Below are 18,066 nucleotides of genomic sequence, written 5' to 3'. Positions count from 1 at the left end.
GTTAAGCACTGAAAAATGGTAAAAACATCTATCTCAAAGATTCTTCTTTTTACTTACATACAAGAAGCATCTAAATTCTAAAGATGAAACTACTTGAAACCTTGGGAACTAGATATCCTTTAGGACTTCTTTTCTCACTTTAGGGAAGTTATTTTATATATAAATTTATATGCTTCTGTGATTCCCATGGCATGTGTGATTCCAGGAACAGTAGGCAAGCTTACAACACCAGAAAAGACAAATGAAAGGCTACTGTTTGAACCATTACCAGCTAGTTAAGTCTGAACTATCCAGAAGGGGACTGGAAAAAAGGAGTAGAAAAGAGTTATCAATAGACTGGAAAGAAAGCTGGATATAAGGGGAAGGAGGAAAAGTCAGAAGGATTTAAGTAGCCTGAAACTGAACTCAAAACCACTAATCAGCACTATATTCTTCCTTTCCTACTTTTGTTGCCTGACAGCTCACAGGAATGCAGATCTCCTCTTCTAACTTTAGTGAGATGAAAATTCTTTCAGAACCAGAAATTGTCTTCCCTGCCCTCCTTCCCCCTTTTTTATTTTTCAGAGGGGGCAAGAAGGGGAGTGGAGGATGGGTAGCTGAGCTGGCTAATCATTCCTTTTCTCCTAGTAGCAATTGCTGTTTTCAACAGGTTAAATACAAAACAGAAACTCAGTAGTTTCTTGAAGATACCACAGAGAATGATGTATCTGGACACATCAAAGGAACAAAAAGAACAATTTCCCATGCCTGGAAGGACAAGCGTGGTAGATTTGTAAAATGATTAAAATCCTCTGCAAATGCAGAGTTGTCAGATCCTTACCCCCTTGCACTGGGTTCCCAGTATGGTGCATACAGTCCTGAAAATGCTGGCACAAAGTAGACGCCATAAGAAGTCCCCACTTCTGCAGCCAGTTTTTCTAATGCACACAAACAGGTTTCAGTTAGCTTTTCACAACTGTACCAACACTTAAATACATCACTTAAGAGTGTTATTATTTCAATTGGAAAAATATTCAGAATATATTAGGTAGCTACAAAAATAATCAAGCCATTATACAATTAAAAAATACAACTAGTGCTGGTACTCTGCTCCTTGTTAACTAATTTTCTGTTTGCAACAGTGTGAATGGAATATGGGGCATAGGGAGTTGTGGGAAATGTAAAATGTAAAATGAAAAATCATAACCGAAACCCAAAATTATGTGCTTAATATTCTGACCTAGATTCTGTGAGGTTTTCAAAGGTTATCCTGTGGGTAAAGAATGCAATCTTCAAAGCAGTCCAAAAGGTCACACTTTTCTTACATTTAAGTCAAGACAAGCAAGTGAAACTGGATCAAGACCAAAGGGAGTTAAGAACTAAATTCCCATTAACTTCAAATGAATTTAGAGTTCCAAATTCTCAGCTTATGTATATAAATCACAAGGCCACCTACAAGGAATTCTAAAGTTTCTTAATATCTGAGTAATAACTGTGGATATATGAACTCAATACTAAAATATTTGTAATTAAAAAAATTATATTAAGGCATCTAGAACTGCAAAGGAAATAATGCTAATGTGCAGTTCATTCCTAGAACAAGAAAGGAAAGCATTTTTTTTCTGCTTTTGTAAATTTTTTGTTTGCATTGATCAGAGGAGCATAGCACTGGACAAAAATAGCAGGAAAACTTCAAAAAATCTTTCTAAAATGATACTTTTTATTTGGTCTCCACTTAAAAAAGGAGTGAAGGGAGAAGGAAGGATATGTTTAGGGAAACACAAAGAGATGATGAAGTCCTACATGACTTTACCAACACTGACAAGGTTAAAGTTCTTGGAACTGAAACCTTCCAAAGGTCTAGTCAAACCTGTGAAGAGGTACTGTAGTGTCTCAACAACTGACTAATTCATGTGACAGTAGTTTATATTCTGCTGTATGATCTGCAAAGTTTTCTTTCAGAAAAACAGACTGATGTTTTAAGTTTTTGCTTAATCTTTGAAGTTTTACATAAAATTTTAATTCTAAATTTTTCCACCTTTCAATACGAGATCAAATTATTAAAAATATGTAAGGAATCTCTTTTTAGTCCTAAGTCTTATTAAATCAGTCACTTTCAAACTTGTGCCCTTGCATGCTTCTGATATTTTTTCCTTTTCCAAAATTTGATATATTCCTAGTTTCTATAATGTCACACACCAGCTTGTTTCAGTTCAGCTCAATCAGAAAACATCAGCTACACAACTGCTAAAGGATTACTGTATTCTCAGCCAAAACAGATTACCCTCCTTCACAACTCCTTTAAGAGGCAACTTTGCAAACTGAGGTCTCTAACTCAATGGATATGAAGCCTTCTACATAAATTGTTGCACATATAGGGCCTCAGGTTCTCAGGTTTGTGACAAGAATATGTAGGTTTAGGATACTCTTGGCTCTGGAAAATTCAACACCAGATGAAACCAGGAGATACACTGTATATATAGTATCCAACTGAATATCTGTTTGCTAGGGAAACTACTAAAAAGTACAGATTGCAAAAGAACAAAGTTTCCAAGGCTGTATTGAGAAGCTCTAAGAAATACATGTATCAATAACAGTGACTTCATGGATGCAAAGCAAATTACTTAAACATAGCGAAATACATGCACCTTCCATCTTTTCTTTATTATTTTAAGTTTTCGTTCACCAATAGAGACATTATGACACTGGAAAACTTTAAAACCTGAACAGTTCCAAACTGTGAATACTCACCAACTTCCAGTGAAGACTTAGCGATACCCAGATTGTCCCTCAGCCAACGAACAACAGCACCAGCTATTGCAACAGATCCCTGAAGGAAACAAAAATCACCACGTTAGGAGACAACAACTGGTAGCTTTGTGTTCCTTTTTGTGGCCTCCAACTGCAGTCCTACAGTCACAGCTTGAAGCACTCCCAAGAATGCTCACAACTAAACCACAAGTTTCTTGGCATCAGGAGAGTGCAGTGTAAAAAGGGCAGCCGGTTACACAGGTTCCATGCAGAAAAGGTACATGTTGTGTGCTCTTTTCCATGAGGGGAAGTTACAGTGACACTTCCTAAGCAGTCTTCTTGTCTTTCTAATTTATGTCTTCCCCTGAATATACAGTTATGAGGTCCAGTAGCCTCAGACTTCTTTTCCTGGCAAATTAAGATTTTTATGCTTTGATTTAAAGAAAAGAGACTGATTACATCCAGTCTAAATACCCAGAAAGACAGAAAATTTACGCACTGGTGCATTTGCCAGCAGAATAGCTCTGAATTTTTGAATTTGGCCCTGCATGGCTCCATCATACCACAGATAAATGACATGGCTCTCATCTCACTCCAAAGTGCAAATGGACTTCTCCACAAGACAATCTCAAGTTTACTAGACCAAGCTTCAAGTAAAACAGCATTGTATTGTCATTCAAAGCCATTGCTGGAAGGGGCAGGGGTGTTTTCTAAGCAGCTGGCTGTTACTGTTACAAGATACCAGTTTGATTTAAAAGAAAAGGCTGAATCCACATTTTTTGCCTTTCTGGGAAGTGTCTTAAGCAGCAGACTGTGGATGATTCTAGTATGGATATTGGTTAAAAGACACTTAACATCTTCTGTTGAAGACATGTTTTCAGACAATATCAATAAAGACGTGGAGGCGAAGAAGCAAAGCACACGTGCACGTTTCAGCATGCAGAAATAAAAATCACTCTCAAGACAGTTCCAGTTCTTGATTCAAGAACATGGCTTAAAAATAAAATAAACCTCTCACACACCCACACAAAAAAATCCCAAAGCTTGACAGAACATGGCAAATGCAAGATTTACTTTCCTTAGGGAAGGAAATGAACACAGCCTCCTACATCCTAGTAAAGTACTATAAGTCACAAACTATTCTCCCAGTGAAAAAAATTCTGTGTGTTGTCTTTGTTTCTCATGGAAAACATAGGGTGTCTGCAAAAGCTCAACATCAGCAGAGAATTCAGTATATCTATTTGGAGAATAACTATTTGGTGACTAAGATTATAATACTTAGTCCACTTAAGCAGCACAGGTGGAAGAGTAATTATTTTGCTCTTCCCAATAAAGCTTTAGTGCCAAATAGGCGCTCAGCTGATCTGTGCTTTAGAAGCAGAGCTTTATAACAATGAATCCTGAAGTAAAAATACAATTTTCTTCAGAATTTGGATGCCCTCAGACTTGTGTGGAGAACAAAGGAACTAAATTCTGTAAATAGGCACCTAAATCTAAGTAGGTAAAAAAAAGCTAAATTGTTAGAGGATTTTTGTCCCAGAAATTTGGTTCAGATTTTTAAAGGTAGAAGTAAAACCCATTACAATGAAATAAAAAACATTTAGTTATGACTTTTACTATGAGAGGATAACTGAAACACTAGTACTTCCTTCCCTCTTTTCTTAAACCAAATTTAGTACAGAAATCTTTCTGTTTTATTTATTTATAACATTTATTAAGGACTTGAGAGAATGAATAACAAAAGAAAAGTTTTCACCATCTTGTTCTGAAAATATAAATGATGCAATTAAGAAATATTTTATTAGATTACATGATATAGATTGGAGATAGGGATAACCAAAACCACACATAAGCCTTGAGGCACACAAGCTAAAACATTTCCATGCAGCTCAAGATAACATAAAAATACCAGATAACAGAAGTAAACAAGAACATGTATCACTAAAAAAAGGAAGAAACCACTGAACTTACCTCTAGTGCATAACAAACAGGTTTGTCTCTGCCCAGTTTGTAAGCTATTGTGGTTATAAGACCATGCTCAGAAAACACAGACTAAATGAGGAAACGGGAAAGAAAAGGTAAAGCATGAACAGAGGTAGGAAATATTTAAATTAAAACATTCAAATTATAATAAACAAGAAACCAAACCTTCAAATGAAATATGGAAAGTTTAAACAAAGTACATTATCAGTCACTCTAAATAAACACCTGTCATAGAACCCTCAGATTGCTGGTGCTAATTCTCATTTCCACAAGCTGCCACAGATCTTTCCAGTCTCCTTATAGCAAAGAATTGGGGATCTTTAGGAGATGGAAATGAGAAGGAAGCCAAAGCTTTGAGTTATTTATTCAACTCCAACTACAAAGAAACAATGAGAGAAAAATAAAGAGAAGAAATAAAATAGCCAAGAGAAGGAAGAAGGCCTGTGGATAAGTAACACAACACTTAAGCCTCTCTGTGTGACGTTAAGAAACTTGTACAGGGAAAGAGCAAAAAACTTGCTATGAAAAGTTCTGTTTGGACACTTAATGAGCTAGGAAATGGAGTCTTACTGAAATACCTTCAACAAACTATTATTTTCTATTCTTTCAGATTTCAGTCTGTGCTTTTCCTTATGTCTGGCAACACGATTGTAGTTAGTAAGTCTAAGAAAGGCTAACATACAGTTGTATTCGTGAACTTAAATAAAGATTGTAAAAAAATAAAAGGGAACAACTAAAAAATGCAACTGACCTTCTGACCTGTATTGCACAGCAAGAAACAGCCTGTTCCGTACCTAGCATGAAAGCAAAGCAAAGTTAGACCAAAATGTTTAAAGGACAACCTGTTACTGCAACTCATCAATCCATGAGTCCCTCGTGGAGAATCAAGACACCACATTTTGACCCTTGAAGGTTATTTTACCATTAACTGATGATAAAACCATCCTCAAAAAGGTTGATTTAAATGCAGCCTGAAGCTGAAAAATCTAGTCACTTTCCTCTCTCTCTGGCTATTTTTTGCATAACACTTTATCAAGGAGCAGATATGGCTGAAAACTAAAGTGTGAATTCCTCTTTGGTGGCAGTGTTTACCTACTTCAATTTAAGCTGATTATGAAAGCTACTTTATAAAATAAATATTTCACAATATTAAAGGAGAAATTTTAAGAAACTTTGTCCCTGTCACAAAGAAGAGGGTTTTTTTTAAATATATTCTATTCAAAAACTTTTAAAAGTGTTGTGTTTCTCATTTGAAGGCCACATCACATATATGTGTGCCTGTACACGTAGATACAGACACAGTTTAATAAAAGGAGTACAAAATTCTACATTTGAAGACCACATCACATATATGTGTGCAAGTACACATGCATACAGACACAGTTTAATAAAAGGAGTACAAAATCCTACAATGCACTCTAATTTATTCTGAGAAATTATGAGTTCCCTACCTTTCTAAATCCCCAAAAATTAATAGCTTAAAACAGTATTGAGATAGTCTTCAGTTTTACTTGGAGAGAAAAAGAGTAAAGCAAAACAGAAATAAGTTAAAAAATCTTACTTTTACCTTTTAGTTTAGTGCTGTTCACTTTTTTTTCAAAAGGTCTCTTGTGTTATAAAAGCATTTATTGTAAAAATACTTTGTGATAATATTACTTAGAACCATGTTTGTTTTACTAAAACACAAGGTTACTAAACGTTCAATTTGTGCATAAATATAAAATAAAAAGTGGAGGTCAATTAGCCATGAGTATAGATGAATGTGTAATTATACCTGTGAAAGTCCCATACTGTGAATGTACCTACATGCTCCATAAAGCACGTGGTTGTAAATGGAACAGTAAGTCATTTAAGCAGAGAGCTTTTCCTCAAATGAGTGTTTGATTAAACCAGTTGCCTGATTTAACTGATCAGTTATTTTAAACAGGGGTGATCAGTTATTTTAAACAGGGGACATGAAGAGGTTGAGAAATAGGAAAAAACAAATGCAATATTCTCCATGCTGAGCTAGACAGAGAAGCAAAACTAAGTACTGCAACTGAAATGAACCTCTTCCATCCAGCAGTGCTGTGCCATTCAAGTCTATGCAATTTAACTCACAGGCCTCTATTCATTAACTTTAGGTCACCATTTAAATGATACCTGCAACTGTTTTAACCTCTCTTTTGGAAAATTTTAAAATGAAAAGCCTCCTGTCACACAGAGATACTTTTCTCACAGTGGCTGTGTTCCAAAATATACCTCACAAGCCATGTAACTTCAACCCCTTCACTACTTTTTATAAAAGTCAGGACATGGTTTACTTTGTAGGTCAGTACAGTCAAAAAGTAGATCTGCTAACTACAAAAGCATTTGGCAGTGAGCTTGAAAAATAACATAATACTAAATTCAAAACAGAGCAGTGTTTATCTTACAACTTTAATAATAACTTACGTATTTTTTGCTTGCCCGTCTTGAAAACACATTTGCCCAACAAGCGCAGCAGACTGGTCACCCAAGCACTGAAAGTGGGAGACATTTTCTTTTAGCAAATGTCTGCACATGAATTATGTGCATGGAAAAGGACCATGAACAGATATATTTCACTGTAACTTGAATCTATTTGTACCACACAGGTAACTGAAAGTGAGGAAAAACCTATAAAGACAAGTTATGCTTTTTATTACTCTTCCTTTTGTAAGAACTAAAAATGAAATGTGTTGTGCTATTTAAGGTGAACAATTTAGAAAAATAAAATAACATTTACTATCTTTATTTATGTTGTATTGGAAAAACCTGAGAATATGCCTCGCATTTCTGGACTACGTATATACAGAACTTCTTTTACATATATGAAGCAGAGCTTGCTTCCACTTTGTAATGTTACTTCTTTACTTAGAGATCCTAAGTTTCCAACAGCACTACACACATGCATTAAAGCTATCAGCTGTATTTCCACAGCCAGGCCTTAATAATGATGAATCAAGCCAACCAATAATTCATATTCCAAATTTTACTTCATGTTTAACCTGAAGTAAAAACCACCAACTTAATTCATAGCAGAACTCACTCATCTTAAAGCTTTTTCCTGTGAAGCTTTGTTCCTGCAGTATCAGGTTGTCATACTAGAATCTAGATCGAAGTAGGACTTACCCCAGAAATTGGTACTCCTGTCAAAGCTCCAGATTTCTGTTTTGCAAAAAGAGAAAAAAAGCTCTGAGTTAGCTTTCCATGACTACGATTGAAGGCAATGAAAAAGAAGCTAAGCTTCTAATGCTCAAAGGAAAACAACCATGTAAATAACATGGTTCAGTTCAGGTGTACACTCAAATTCAGCTTAATGCAGCTCATGTCTAAAACACTAAGAAACAGAAAGCATGGAATTTTAGAGATATACTTTATGTCACCTCAAAAGTTCTTACCATAAATTTTCTTTAAATCATACTATACAGAAAATTAAGTTCTGTGTAATCTGTGCAGTAAATGCCAAGTGGAAAACGCGAAAGTGCAAAATGGTAAAGTGACTAGAAAAAATCATGACTGTGGTGACACTCTAAGTGAAGACGTGTCTGATTTTACAACACAGCATTTTGAGCCTTATAGAGACTTTCTTCCAAATACTACCACAGAGTTTTTCAGTTACATTTCTGCTACAGAATCATAAAGTCATTTATGTTGAAGAAGACCTCTAAGATGATCAAGTCCAACCGTTAACACAGCACTGACATCTCCATCATTAGAGCATGTCCCTAAGGGCCACATCAACAGCCTTTTAAGTACCTCCAGACCAGGTATGGTGACTCCACCACCTCCCTGGGCAGCCTTTTCCAATGCTTGACAACTGCTGCTGTGAAGGATCTTATCACTTGTTACTTGGAAGAAGAGACTGACCCCCACCTCGCCACAAGCTCCTTTCAAGTAGTTTTAGAGAGCAATAAGGTCTCCCCTGAGTCTACTTTTCTACAGACTGAACACCCCCAGCTCCCTCAGCTGCTACTCATAGCACTTGTGTTCCCCACCCTTCACCAGCTCCATCGCCTTTCTCTGGACATGCTCCAGCACCTCAAATGTCTTTCTTGCAGCAAGGGGCCCAAAACTGAACGTGGGATTTGAGGTGCAGCCTCACCAGTGCTGAGTACAGTGGGATGACCACTTCCCTGATCTTGCTGCACACGCTATTGCTGGCACAAGCCACGATGCCACTGGACTTCTAATCCACCCTGGCACATGCTGGCTCATGTTCAGTCGCTGCCAACCAGCACCCCCAGGTCCTTTTCCTCCGGGCAGCTTTCCAGCCACTCATCCCCCAGCCTGTAGCATTGCCTGGGGTTGTTGTGACCCAAGTGCAGGATCCAGCACTTGACCTTGATGAACCTCACACAGTTGGCCTTGGCCCATCGATCCAGCCTGTCCAGATCCCTCTGCAGAGCCTTCCTACCCTCCAGCAGACCAACACTTCCACCCAACTCAGTGTCATCTGCAAACTTAGTGAGGGTATCCTGAGAATTTTATTTAATTATTTAACTATTTCCTGACAATTTCAACTTCTTTCTTTAAATTGTTTCTTTGTGCGATGATGAAAATGCATTTTCAGTAAAGCCATGCAAGTGTATTTCCAATCTGAATATCTTTTTCTTTAATTCTCATTTTAATTAAATGGATTTATGGTAACTGCATTTATAAATTCACTAAAAAACTCTGCACGAATCTGATATTTAACTATAATAGAATTAATATTTTTAGACAGAATGGCCTTCTTTTCTCATTTATAAAATGATACAGCCAACATCTATTAACCAGTAGCTGTATTTTTTATTTCACTATAAAAAGAAATATTCAACAGTCTGCAAATTAAGACAAACACATACATCAAGACCACATTTTCGAAATAATTTTGGCATGAACTTTAATTGTAATATCTCAGATTTGGAAATACATGGCAAATTTATTGGTCTAGAAAGTGCACTTTTACTAATCCTTAAACCAATGAAAATGCACAGCATCTGAGCAGAATGGGTAAGAAAGATATAGGTGGTCAGCCTAATGGAAGCCTCTACTCACCAGGCTAGGACAGATTTTCTACAGCCAGCAAAAGGAAGAAAAAGAAAAAAAATGGAAGGAAAGGGGAAGAGAAACAGAAGTTCACATTCAAAGTGATGAGCAATTCTGTTGTAGTGGTCAGGTAGTATCTTTTTCCATTTACTTCACTCATTCAGCTTAATACAACTCACTCCCGTCTGACCTTCACATAAATAAGTCAGCAATGACTTCTAGTGGCACTTCCATTAACACAATAGCAAAAATATTTACATTTCAGGGAAGTTAGAGTTATATTTGAAATAAAAATCTCATAACTTTTCTTGATTACAAAATGCCTCTATGTTCTTAATTAAAAATAGCACAATCTACCAGGAAGAAGAATGCAAAATCAAACATACAGTTTATCCAGTTTTGAAGCTAATAAATTAGATGCCACTGTATCAGAAGAGTTGGTGCTGTATCAAAGTAAACGAATTTTCAACTTCATATAATATTATACAACAGTAGATAACAACATACTAATCAGAAATCAAACAATATGGGTCTAGAAAAAGTCATTAGTCTTAATCTATAGAAATTCTGTCAAATCCATATTGATACAGTTATATTTTTACAAGATTAACTTCACACAAATACTAGAAAACATACCATCAGGCCATATATCTCAGAGGAGCTTCGTACTTTTGGAAGTATTTCCATAGGAATCTCAAAGAACCTGAACACAATACAAAATAATGTATATATATGGTCAGTGCTAAATCAGAAAACATCTTGCAATTTTTTTCTTAAATAAGTTTAAGCTTAAGAAATAAAAAAACCCCAAACCTATAAAAGGAACTTTGATTTCTAGGGTTTAATCCATAGTTATGTGTTTTTCCACTTGTTACAGTACATTACATTGATTTTTGGAGTAAACCAGCATATATTTCAATAGTTTGAGGACATATGCAACTCTTTCATGTGGGAAGTCATTCCTCTTCCAACAATATCTTTATAATACAGTTGGTAACAAATATAAATTTAAAATAGAGACATTATCATTGTAACTGCCTCACAAATTTGATTAAGTAATAAAGTATTAAATGTCACTGTTTACATGAACCAGGCCTCCACCTACAGCAGATTCTGCTACTTTTAGTTAATCCGGACCATTGTAAACTGGACATCTGGAGAACAACGAATCTTAGTCACTAATGTCAACAGTAAATACAAAAGTAACTGCTGATCTTAGTCTACATAAGAGATTCTTACTATTAAATGAGTTAGAAAGTATCTAACTGACAGTATTACTGAAAAAATGAGCTTACTGGCAGAGCTCAGGATCCCACTCCAAGGAATGAATGTTGAACAACATCGTTCTACTGGCATTGGTTACATCTGTACAGTGAATGCCTCCATTCTTCCCACCTGTCAAACTCTGAACAAAAAAATAACAGTATTTGTCAAGGATAGATATAGGCTTCCTTCAATGAATTACAAAAAAAATTCCAAGTCACAAAGCTTTTAGCTTGGGACTGGGAACTCTGATATTTCTGCAACAACTAAAGAGGCCAACCTAATACAACTTCCTAGAGCCCAAGATTCTTCTGAAAGTGTGAGTAAAATTTTACAACAACCTATAATGGCAAACTACATATAAGAATCTATAAAAAAATATAGTGATACAGGGACAGTAAAAGTTCATCTTGCAAGGAACGTTAATGGAATTTCTTTAGCGGGTTGTATTAACATCATTGTGTGATCCCAGTGTGTCCCTGTGCTCTATCACAGTACTGTATCACAATACTTTGCACAGGAATTTGCGTGACATAGAACTTAGTTTTACAAAGAGTGATAATAAACTCACAGATACATACCCATATAAGCCACGAATCAATAGTACCAAACATAGCTCTTCCATCATCAACTGCTTTCCTAATCTCTTCCACATTATCCAAAAGCCATCGAAGTTTCACTGCACTAAAATAAGTGCTAAGTGGAAGGCCAGTCTTAAACTGTAAAGTTAAAAAAAAATCATTTTAATGCCATGAAAGTATCTTTTCCATAAATACTGTAATTATATTTAAAAATGGTGACAGTAAGTGAAACAGCAAAGATGCAAAACTCAAGAGAAATTACACAAACATGTTATTTAATTAAGTACTAAGCATACAACACACAAGTCTGAAAACATCAAAACCAAATAACCAGTACATTAAGGAACAAAAGATCAAAGCTGATCTAAATGCAGTTCAAAGATCATTTACGTGGAAAAAGTTGTTTGCAGAAGTCCTGTCTTATCTAGGACATCTCCGTATGAGTTGACAAGTCACAATAGCAAAAATGAGCGGCACAACATGGGAAAGATGAAATTTGTATTCTACTAGAACTTCAAAATGAAGAAAATTTATATGTTTTTTGACATCCATTTCCTGCCTCTAAGAAACTTAGAATATAAAAAATGCATAATTTTTATACAATCAGTCAAGGACAATATTAATCAAAGAATTGTGACACCCTTTAGCAAGCATTTTTTCCAAATTGTTATGTATATTCTCATATACATAAAAATGAATTTGCTCTCTGTAAACTGTCTTCCCAGTTATCAGATTGGCTGCAATTGATTTCAATATTAAGGCATAAGATGAGAATGGATAATTAATTTCACATCAATAAATTATTTCCCAAGCAGTTTTTTCTACATGATCTTAATTTTTGTGTGTGATGTTTACTTATCATTGGGTAGATAGCACATGATTGAGTCTCACTATTACTCATTTAACTTCTCTAGTGAAATGTGTAAGAAGCGTTAATCACTTATTTTTAGGAAATGAAACATTTTCTAGTCTGAGATCAGTGTATTATGTACATTTTTTTATTACTTGGCAAGATAAGAAGGGACTAGAAGCTACAACTGACTTATTTTGTTTTGGGGAATTTTAAATATATATATCCAAAACATCATATACTGTAGCAGATAAATGTTCTGGAATATCTCTTACCTTAGAAAAGGCTTTGTTTTTTCCTGGAATTCTTTTAAGAAGACGTTCAACCGTTGACTGGGTTCTCAGGTCAAGCCACACTAAAAACATGAATAAAATTAACTGATCAACAGATTTAATACACAAAAAGTGACATGTACAGGCTACTTCTACAGAATTACAACTCTTGCCAGTAAATTTCTGTCTATTTTTATTTTTTCATGTAGTTGAAAGAATATTGTATTGCCAGTGTATTTTAAATGACTGTTGTAAAAATTAAAAATGGTTAGGTAAACTCATTTGATTTAGAAGAACAAATTATTTGAGAAATCAAACAGAATTTTCACATAATAGAATATATATTTGATCAGAGTGTAAGCAAATGACTAACACTACTTTGCAGCAGATGACTGTGACTAAACTAAGGGGTTAAAAAACAAATAGCAGGTTGATTATTTACTATTCCTGTATAAACTTTGAACTAAAGGACCATATCAGTTATTAAGGTATAGCTGGACTTAAGATAAAGCTGTTAACTACATATATTTGAATATAGAAGAGTCCTGTTTTTTCAGTGGTACCATTCTAAACTGTATCTGTCACTTGACACGGCCTAAAAGAGCAATTCTAGACAATTACTATTTTTCAGCTCGCAAAATCTGATCAGTAGGATTCTTTAAACCCACTTAACACGATTTTCCTTTATAGTTAAATCAATAGCATTCTGAAAATTTCGAAGGAAGTGATTATGCTCAAGTCAGAACTTCATTACATGCAATGAACCAAGGAGCCCCTCAGGAACACTGGGGGTTTTTTGAAAACCGATAGAGATATTTATTAAGTTAGAATTTTCATGGAATAGGGTTTTTTTAACTGCACTGGTATGTATACAAACACACAGCTTATGACACAGATATCAAAAAATCAAAGAAATTAGTAGGCTAGGGCATAATGAGATCTGCACAGGAAACTCGGAAAGTATTTTTTCCACAACACGCTCGTATTATAATATTACATATTCAGAAAGGATAGTAGTTACCAATAGCATTATACAGAGGTTCTCCAGTTGTCTTGTCCCAAACCACTGTCGTTTCTCTCTGATTAGTGACTCCAATGGCTTCAGGACAAAATAGAAAGAAGTATCCTTTTCAGAAGGTTTGATTTCCTCTTTTGGGGAGGGGGGGGCGTGAGGGACGGAAAGGAGAGGTGGAGAGGAGAGAGGGACAGGTAAGGAGAAGAGGAAAGTAAATGGGAAATAAGAAGCTTTCAACTTCTTTATGTTATAATCTAGAAATGTTACTTCTAAAAACTCATCTTTCAACTTTTGCTGCTTAACCTATGTGCTCTAAATCTCTCTTTTTTTTTTTTGTCACAAACTGAGATAGCAACAGCACTGACAGCAAAACTAGCTTTTCCCAATAAGTCCTAAATTAAATTTCAGAATTTCTTCATTTATCACTTGTCTTTGATTTTACAAGATTAGGTTAAGCCTGCATTGCTAATATACACAAGGCACTTATTTTCTCCTTATTCCTCCCAAAAAACCTTCTTTCAACTCCAATTTAACATTTTATTTGAGGCTGCACATGCTGCAATCTTTCTATTTATTAACTTAAAAACTAGAGAATCTGAATTGCTCAACCACGAGTATGTTAAAGGCCTCAGTTACCCCTAAGTACCTTTTATGTTAGAGATGTCTATGTTCAGTTGTTTCAGTTTTTCACAGGTCTTCTCCACACATTCAAAGACAGAGTTTAATATTTCCTTTGGATCTTGTTCCACCCATCTTTAACAAACAGTAAACACTAGTTAGCAAAAAATTACATAAAAAAAGAAATTCTAGTCTGAAAAATAAGCTGAACATTTTGATACAATTATAACTACAAAACATGTTTTACGTATCTAGGAAAAGTATAAGGAATTTCAAACACTTTTTAAACTGTAGGCTGTATTTTCACAAAAATGCATCTGCAGAAAACAAAGAATTTTGTTTCATTTTATTCCACAGGGGGGGCATTGGCAGCAAATGGTAGGTCAATTAGGAACAAATAAACCAAAAAAAAACCCATTCAGAAAACAAACTAAGATATTTCTATGGATTGAGCTGAAGACTACGATTAAATTGTAAAAATGACCACCTTAAATGAGATGTTAAGTCTCATTTAAATTTTAGTTTTAAACTTTGAAGTTTAGACATTAAATACAGTAACAAGTGATCAGAGCAAAACACTATTTTTATTTTTTGTAACTCAAGGCACATACTGAACACCCAGTGTGAGTTATTTTATGCCATTTTTCCTACAACACAGTCTTTTATGGCTGATACTATGCTCTTAATAATTATTAATCAACTTGAGTTTTGATCACTCATAGATAAAAATACATAAGCTCTACACAAACAAAAAAACAAAAAAAATTCGTACCCTTCTTTAGGGAATTTTTGAGTTATTTCAACTTGATGGTGACTCAAGAGCTCTGCTGTTTTTGCATTAAAAACCTGCAAATAAATTACACAATGGAATTTTCTGTGAACACAGAAGTTTAAACAACAATCAATTAACATTTATTCTTTTGAACAAATACAGTGCTGTGATAATGGATAGTAATTTTCTATCAGCAACCCCAATATCTATACAACCTGGGTTCAGATATATGCATTTTTGCAATTAAGATAGGCAAAGAGTATTTTGGTAAACTTTGCTGTCAGTCTGTCAATTATAACTGGTTTTTTTTCTTGATGGATTGGGAAAGAATCACATTTTTTCTTGTGGTGGTTGTAGAAATTAAACTAATGATGCATTTTAGAATATCTCCCAGTAAAATACTCCTCGCTGTTGGCAATAACATTTCTTTAGTTGCTGCTGTGATACTCTAATGCCAGAGCTATGTGTTTTCTTGGGTTAGCTCACTTTTAAGAAGAGTGAGAATCTGTGAGAAATCACAGAAGGGACCAAACTGTGAAGAGAGAAAAAGCATCCAGGCAGAACCCAGTTTACCTCAAACAAATCTACAAGTACAGAGCTCATGAACAACCTGATAAGAAAAGAATGCCACTGCAGCAACAGAATACATTAAAAAAGAGAAGAACATGCAGAAAAGTAACTTAAATTTAGATATACTACAACAAAAGCCAGCGGAGTGGAGAATCATGACGACTATTTTAACAGGTGTTCTTAAGGAATTACAAGTTAGAGGTTCTGCCTTGCAGTAGGAAGTCAAGTGGAATCCTCAACAATCTTCATTAACCATCAGTGGCCTGTTTCCAAAGGAATCTCTGCTGTGGCCAAGTTAAGATGACACCTGGTAAAACATCCAACTCAACTGTACAATGAGTAAACCAGAGTAACTGAGTGGGCAATGATGACATTTCTGTGTAAAGGGCTCTTTCTCACGAGCACCATGCAGAACCTTTTGCTTGAAGAATGTTCAGGGACCTGGAAAGCAAAATCTAACAACAGGTTCAGGTGAACTGCAGAACATGTCAGAAGGACATCATATTAATTTTTATGACAAGCAGAGGTGAGCCAGATTTAGAAACCACTCACATGCTAAAGAAACAAAATTCAATTATACCCATCCGCCCTCCAGGATACAACTTAATCTTTTCTAGACTTCCTTGTTAATGCTCTCTTCTCATTCCACAGATTTTAGGAATTTCTCTTAGAGCTTTTAATCCATAAGCTCTTGATTACATTTAGACAGTACACTTTACTCTGAAACTATTAGAACAATTCTGACAAAAAGGAGGTGAAATTCTGATTCTCCAGTTTCTTTGGAACATTGAAGTGTATCTTTAGAGTAAAACTTTGAAATTTAGAAACATTCTACTTATACAGTAGAATCACAGAATAATTCAGGGTGAAAGGGACCTCAAGAGATCTCTAGTACAACCTCCTGCTCAAAGCAGGATCAGCTATGAGATTAGACCAGGTTGCTCAAGGGCTTTTCTCGTAGGCAAGTCTTGAAAACCTTCGATGATGAAAACAGCACAACCTCTGGAAAACACTGAAAGCTAATTTTCACTCTCCACTGCCCAGAAGAGAAGTCTTGAAAAGGTATATGATTGTTCTTTTCTCCTACCAGTTGGAAAGATTACTTAGAAAGAGCACCACCATATTCTTTTTGCTATATTTACTTATCTGTGTTTCATCTACCAGCTCAGGCTTGACATGAAGGTATGCAAAAAAAAGGGAAAGCTCTGTCAGTACTATACTTTGGAAGGAACTTGCAAAATGGGATACGGGTCTTAAAATGCTACACAACATATCTAATAGAAGAGGTTAAGTTTTGCATGTGTACAGCAAGATGGTTTTACTTGAAATTGCCTTTCTATGAAAGGCATATTCACATTCACTAAGTTTTTAGAATAAAGAAAGATAGAGGACTTTCTATTGAAGCTGTATCTGATCTACTAACAATGTTAAATATCATTCAGCAACCATTCACCATTAATCATTCAGTGTTCCTTGAAAAAGAAGGTACTGCAAGGGATTCCTGCTGGTAGCAGGAAATACAGAATCAATTAGAAAAAGTCATGAGTGAACCAGGAGTGTGAGACACACAGACACAGCAATAAGTTGTGACAGCAGTAAATTCTCAACAGAACAATAACACTAAAAATGGACAGATTTTTTCATGCCCATAGAGAAGAACTAGGTAAACACACTTTCCTAATCCATTACAAACAAATCCACAAGCTTCTGACATTCTCAACAAAAGCAGCAGACACTCCCTCAGGAGAAGGGATTTTGCAGGAAACAATCCATGCTCAAGGCCAGGTTGGGTGGGGCCCTGGTCTAGTGGAAGCTGTCCCTGCCCATGGTGTGAGGTGGAACTAGGTGATCTTTAAGGTCCCTTTCAACCCAAATCATTCTATGATTCTATGATTCTACACTGATAAATAGAATTCTGATGTGTGAAAAGATGCCAAATATGAAAGAGTCATTAAATTTAAACATAAAGGATGATAAATAAAGTAGGGAATAAATACAGCAAATGGGACCTCACGGCCTTCCTTGCCCACTCCCTCCAAACCCCCACAATTGTTGTAAAAAAAAAGTCTCATATATAATCCCTGTTTTTCTTCAACTGGTGAGATAGAGAAGTAAGTGACAGTAAGTATGATATTGTGTGCAACTTTGGTCACCACAATATAAGAAAGATATTAAGCTGTTAGAGAGTGTCCAAAGAAGGGTAACGAAGATGGTGAAGGGCCTTGAGGGGATGCTGTACCAGGAGCAGATGAGGTGAGTTGGTCTGTTCAGCCTGGAGAAGACTGAGGGGAGACCACATTGCAGTTACAACTTCCTCATGAGGGGAAGAGGAGGGGCAGGTACTGATCTCTTCTCTGTGGTGACCAGTAAGAGGACCTGAG

At 35.6% G+C, this 18,066-nt stretch overlaps 1 protein-coding gene across 3 annotated transcripts in view; it reads right to left on the bottom strand.

The window, feature by feature from the left end:
• Positions 1 to 18,066, bottom strand: part of GK (glycerol kinase) — a 33,506-nt gene that overhangs the window by 10,156 nt on the left and 5,284 nt on the right. For 2 of the 3 annotated variants that reach the window (XM_027689237.1, XM_027689239.1), the window contains exons 2-15: positions 15,116 to 15,189; positions 14,372 to 14,478; positions 13,732 to 13,809; positions 12,714 to 12,793; positions 11,589 to 11,726; positions 11,040 to 11,149; positions 10,381 to 10,447; positions 9,754 to 9,771; positions 7,846 to 7,881; positions 7,147 to 7,214; positions 5,465 to 5,507; positions 4,702 to 4,782; positions 2,731 to 2,809; positions 821 to 917 (exon numbers count right to left, since the gene is read on the bottom strand). In XM_027689237.1, coding sequence (XP_027545038.1) covers positions 821 to 917; positions 2,731 to 2,809; positions 4,702 to 4,782; positions 5,465 to 5,507; positions 7,147 to 7,214; positions 7,846 to 7,881; positions 9,754 to 9,771; positions 10,381 to 10,447; positions 11,040 to 11,149; positions 11,589 to 11,726; positions 12,714 to 12,793; positions 13,732 to 13,809; positions 14,372 to 14,478; positions 15,116 to 15,189 — 1,076 coding nt within the window. The remainder of the gene's footprint in view (positions 1 to 820; positions 918 to 2,730; positions 2,810 to 4,701; positions 4,783 to 5,464; positions 5,508 to 7,146; positions 7,215 to 7,845; positions 7,882 to 9,753; positions 9,772 to 10,380; positions 10,448 to 11,039; positions 11,150 to 11,588; positions 11,727 to 12,713; positions 12,794 to 13,731; positions 13,810 to 14,371; positions 14,479 to 15,115; positions 15,190 to 18,066) is intronic. The other variant, XM_027689238.1, reaches the window with a different exon arrangement.

Source organism: Neopelma chrysocephalum, unplaced genomic scaffold (genome assembly GCF_003984885.1).
Source record: "Neopelma chrysocephalum unplaced genomic scaffold, ASM398488v2 Primary Assembly neopelma1_76, whole genome shotgun sequence".
NCBI lineage: Eukaryota > Metazoa > Chordata > Aves > Passeriformes > Pipridae > Neopelma > Neopelma chrysocephalum.
The sequence above is the reverse complement of the archived record's forward strand: the minus strand, read 5'-3'. Positions and strand labels throughout refer to the sequence as shown.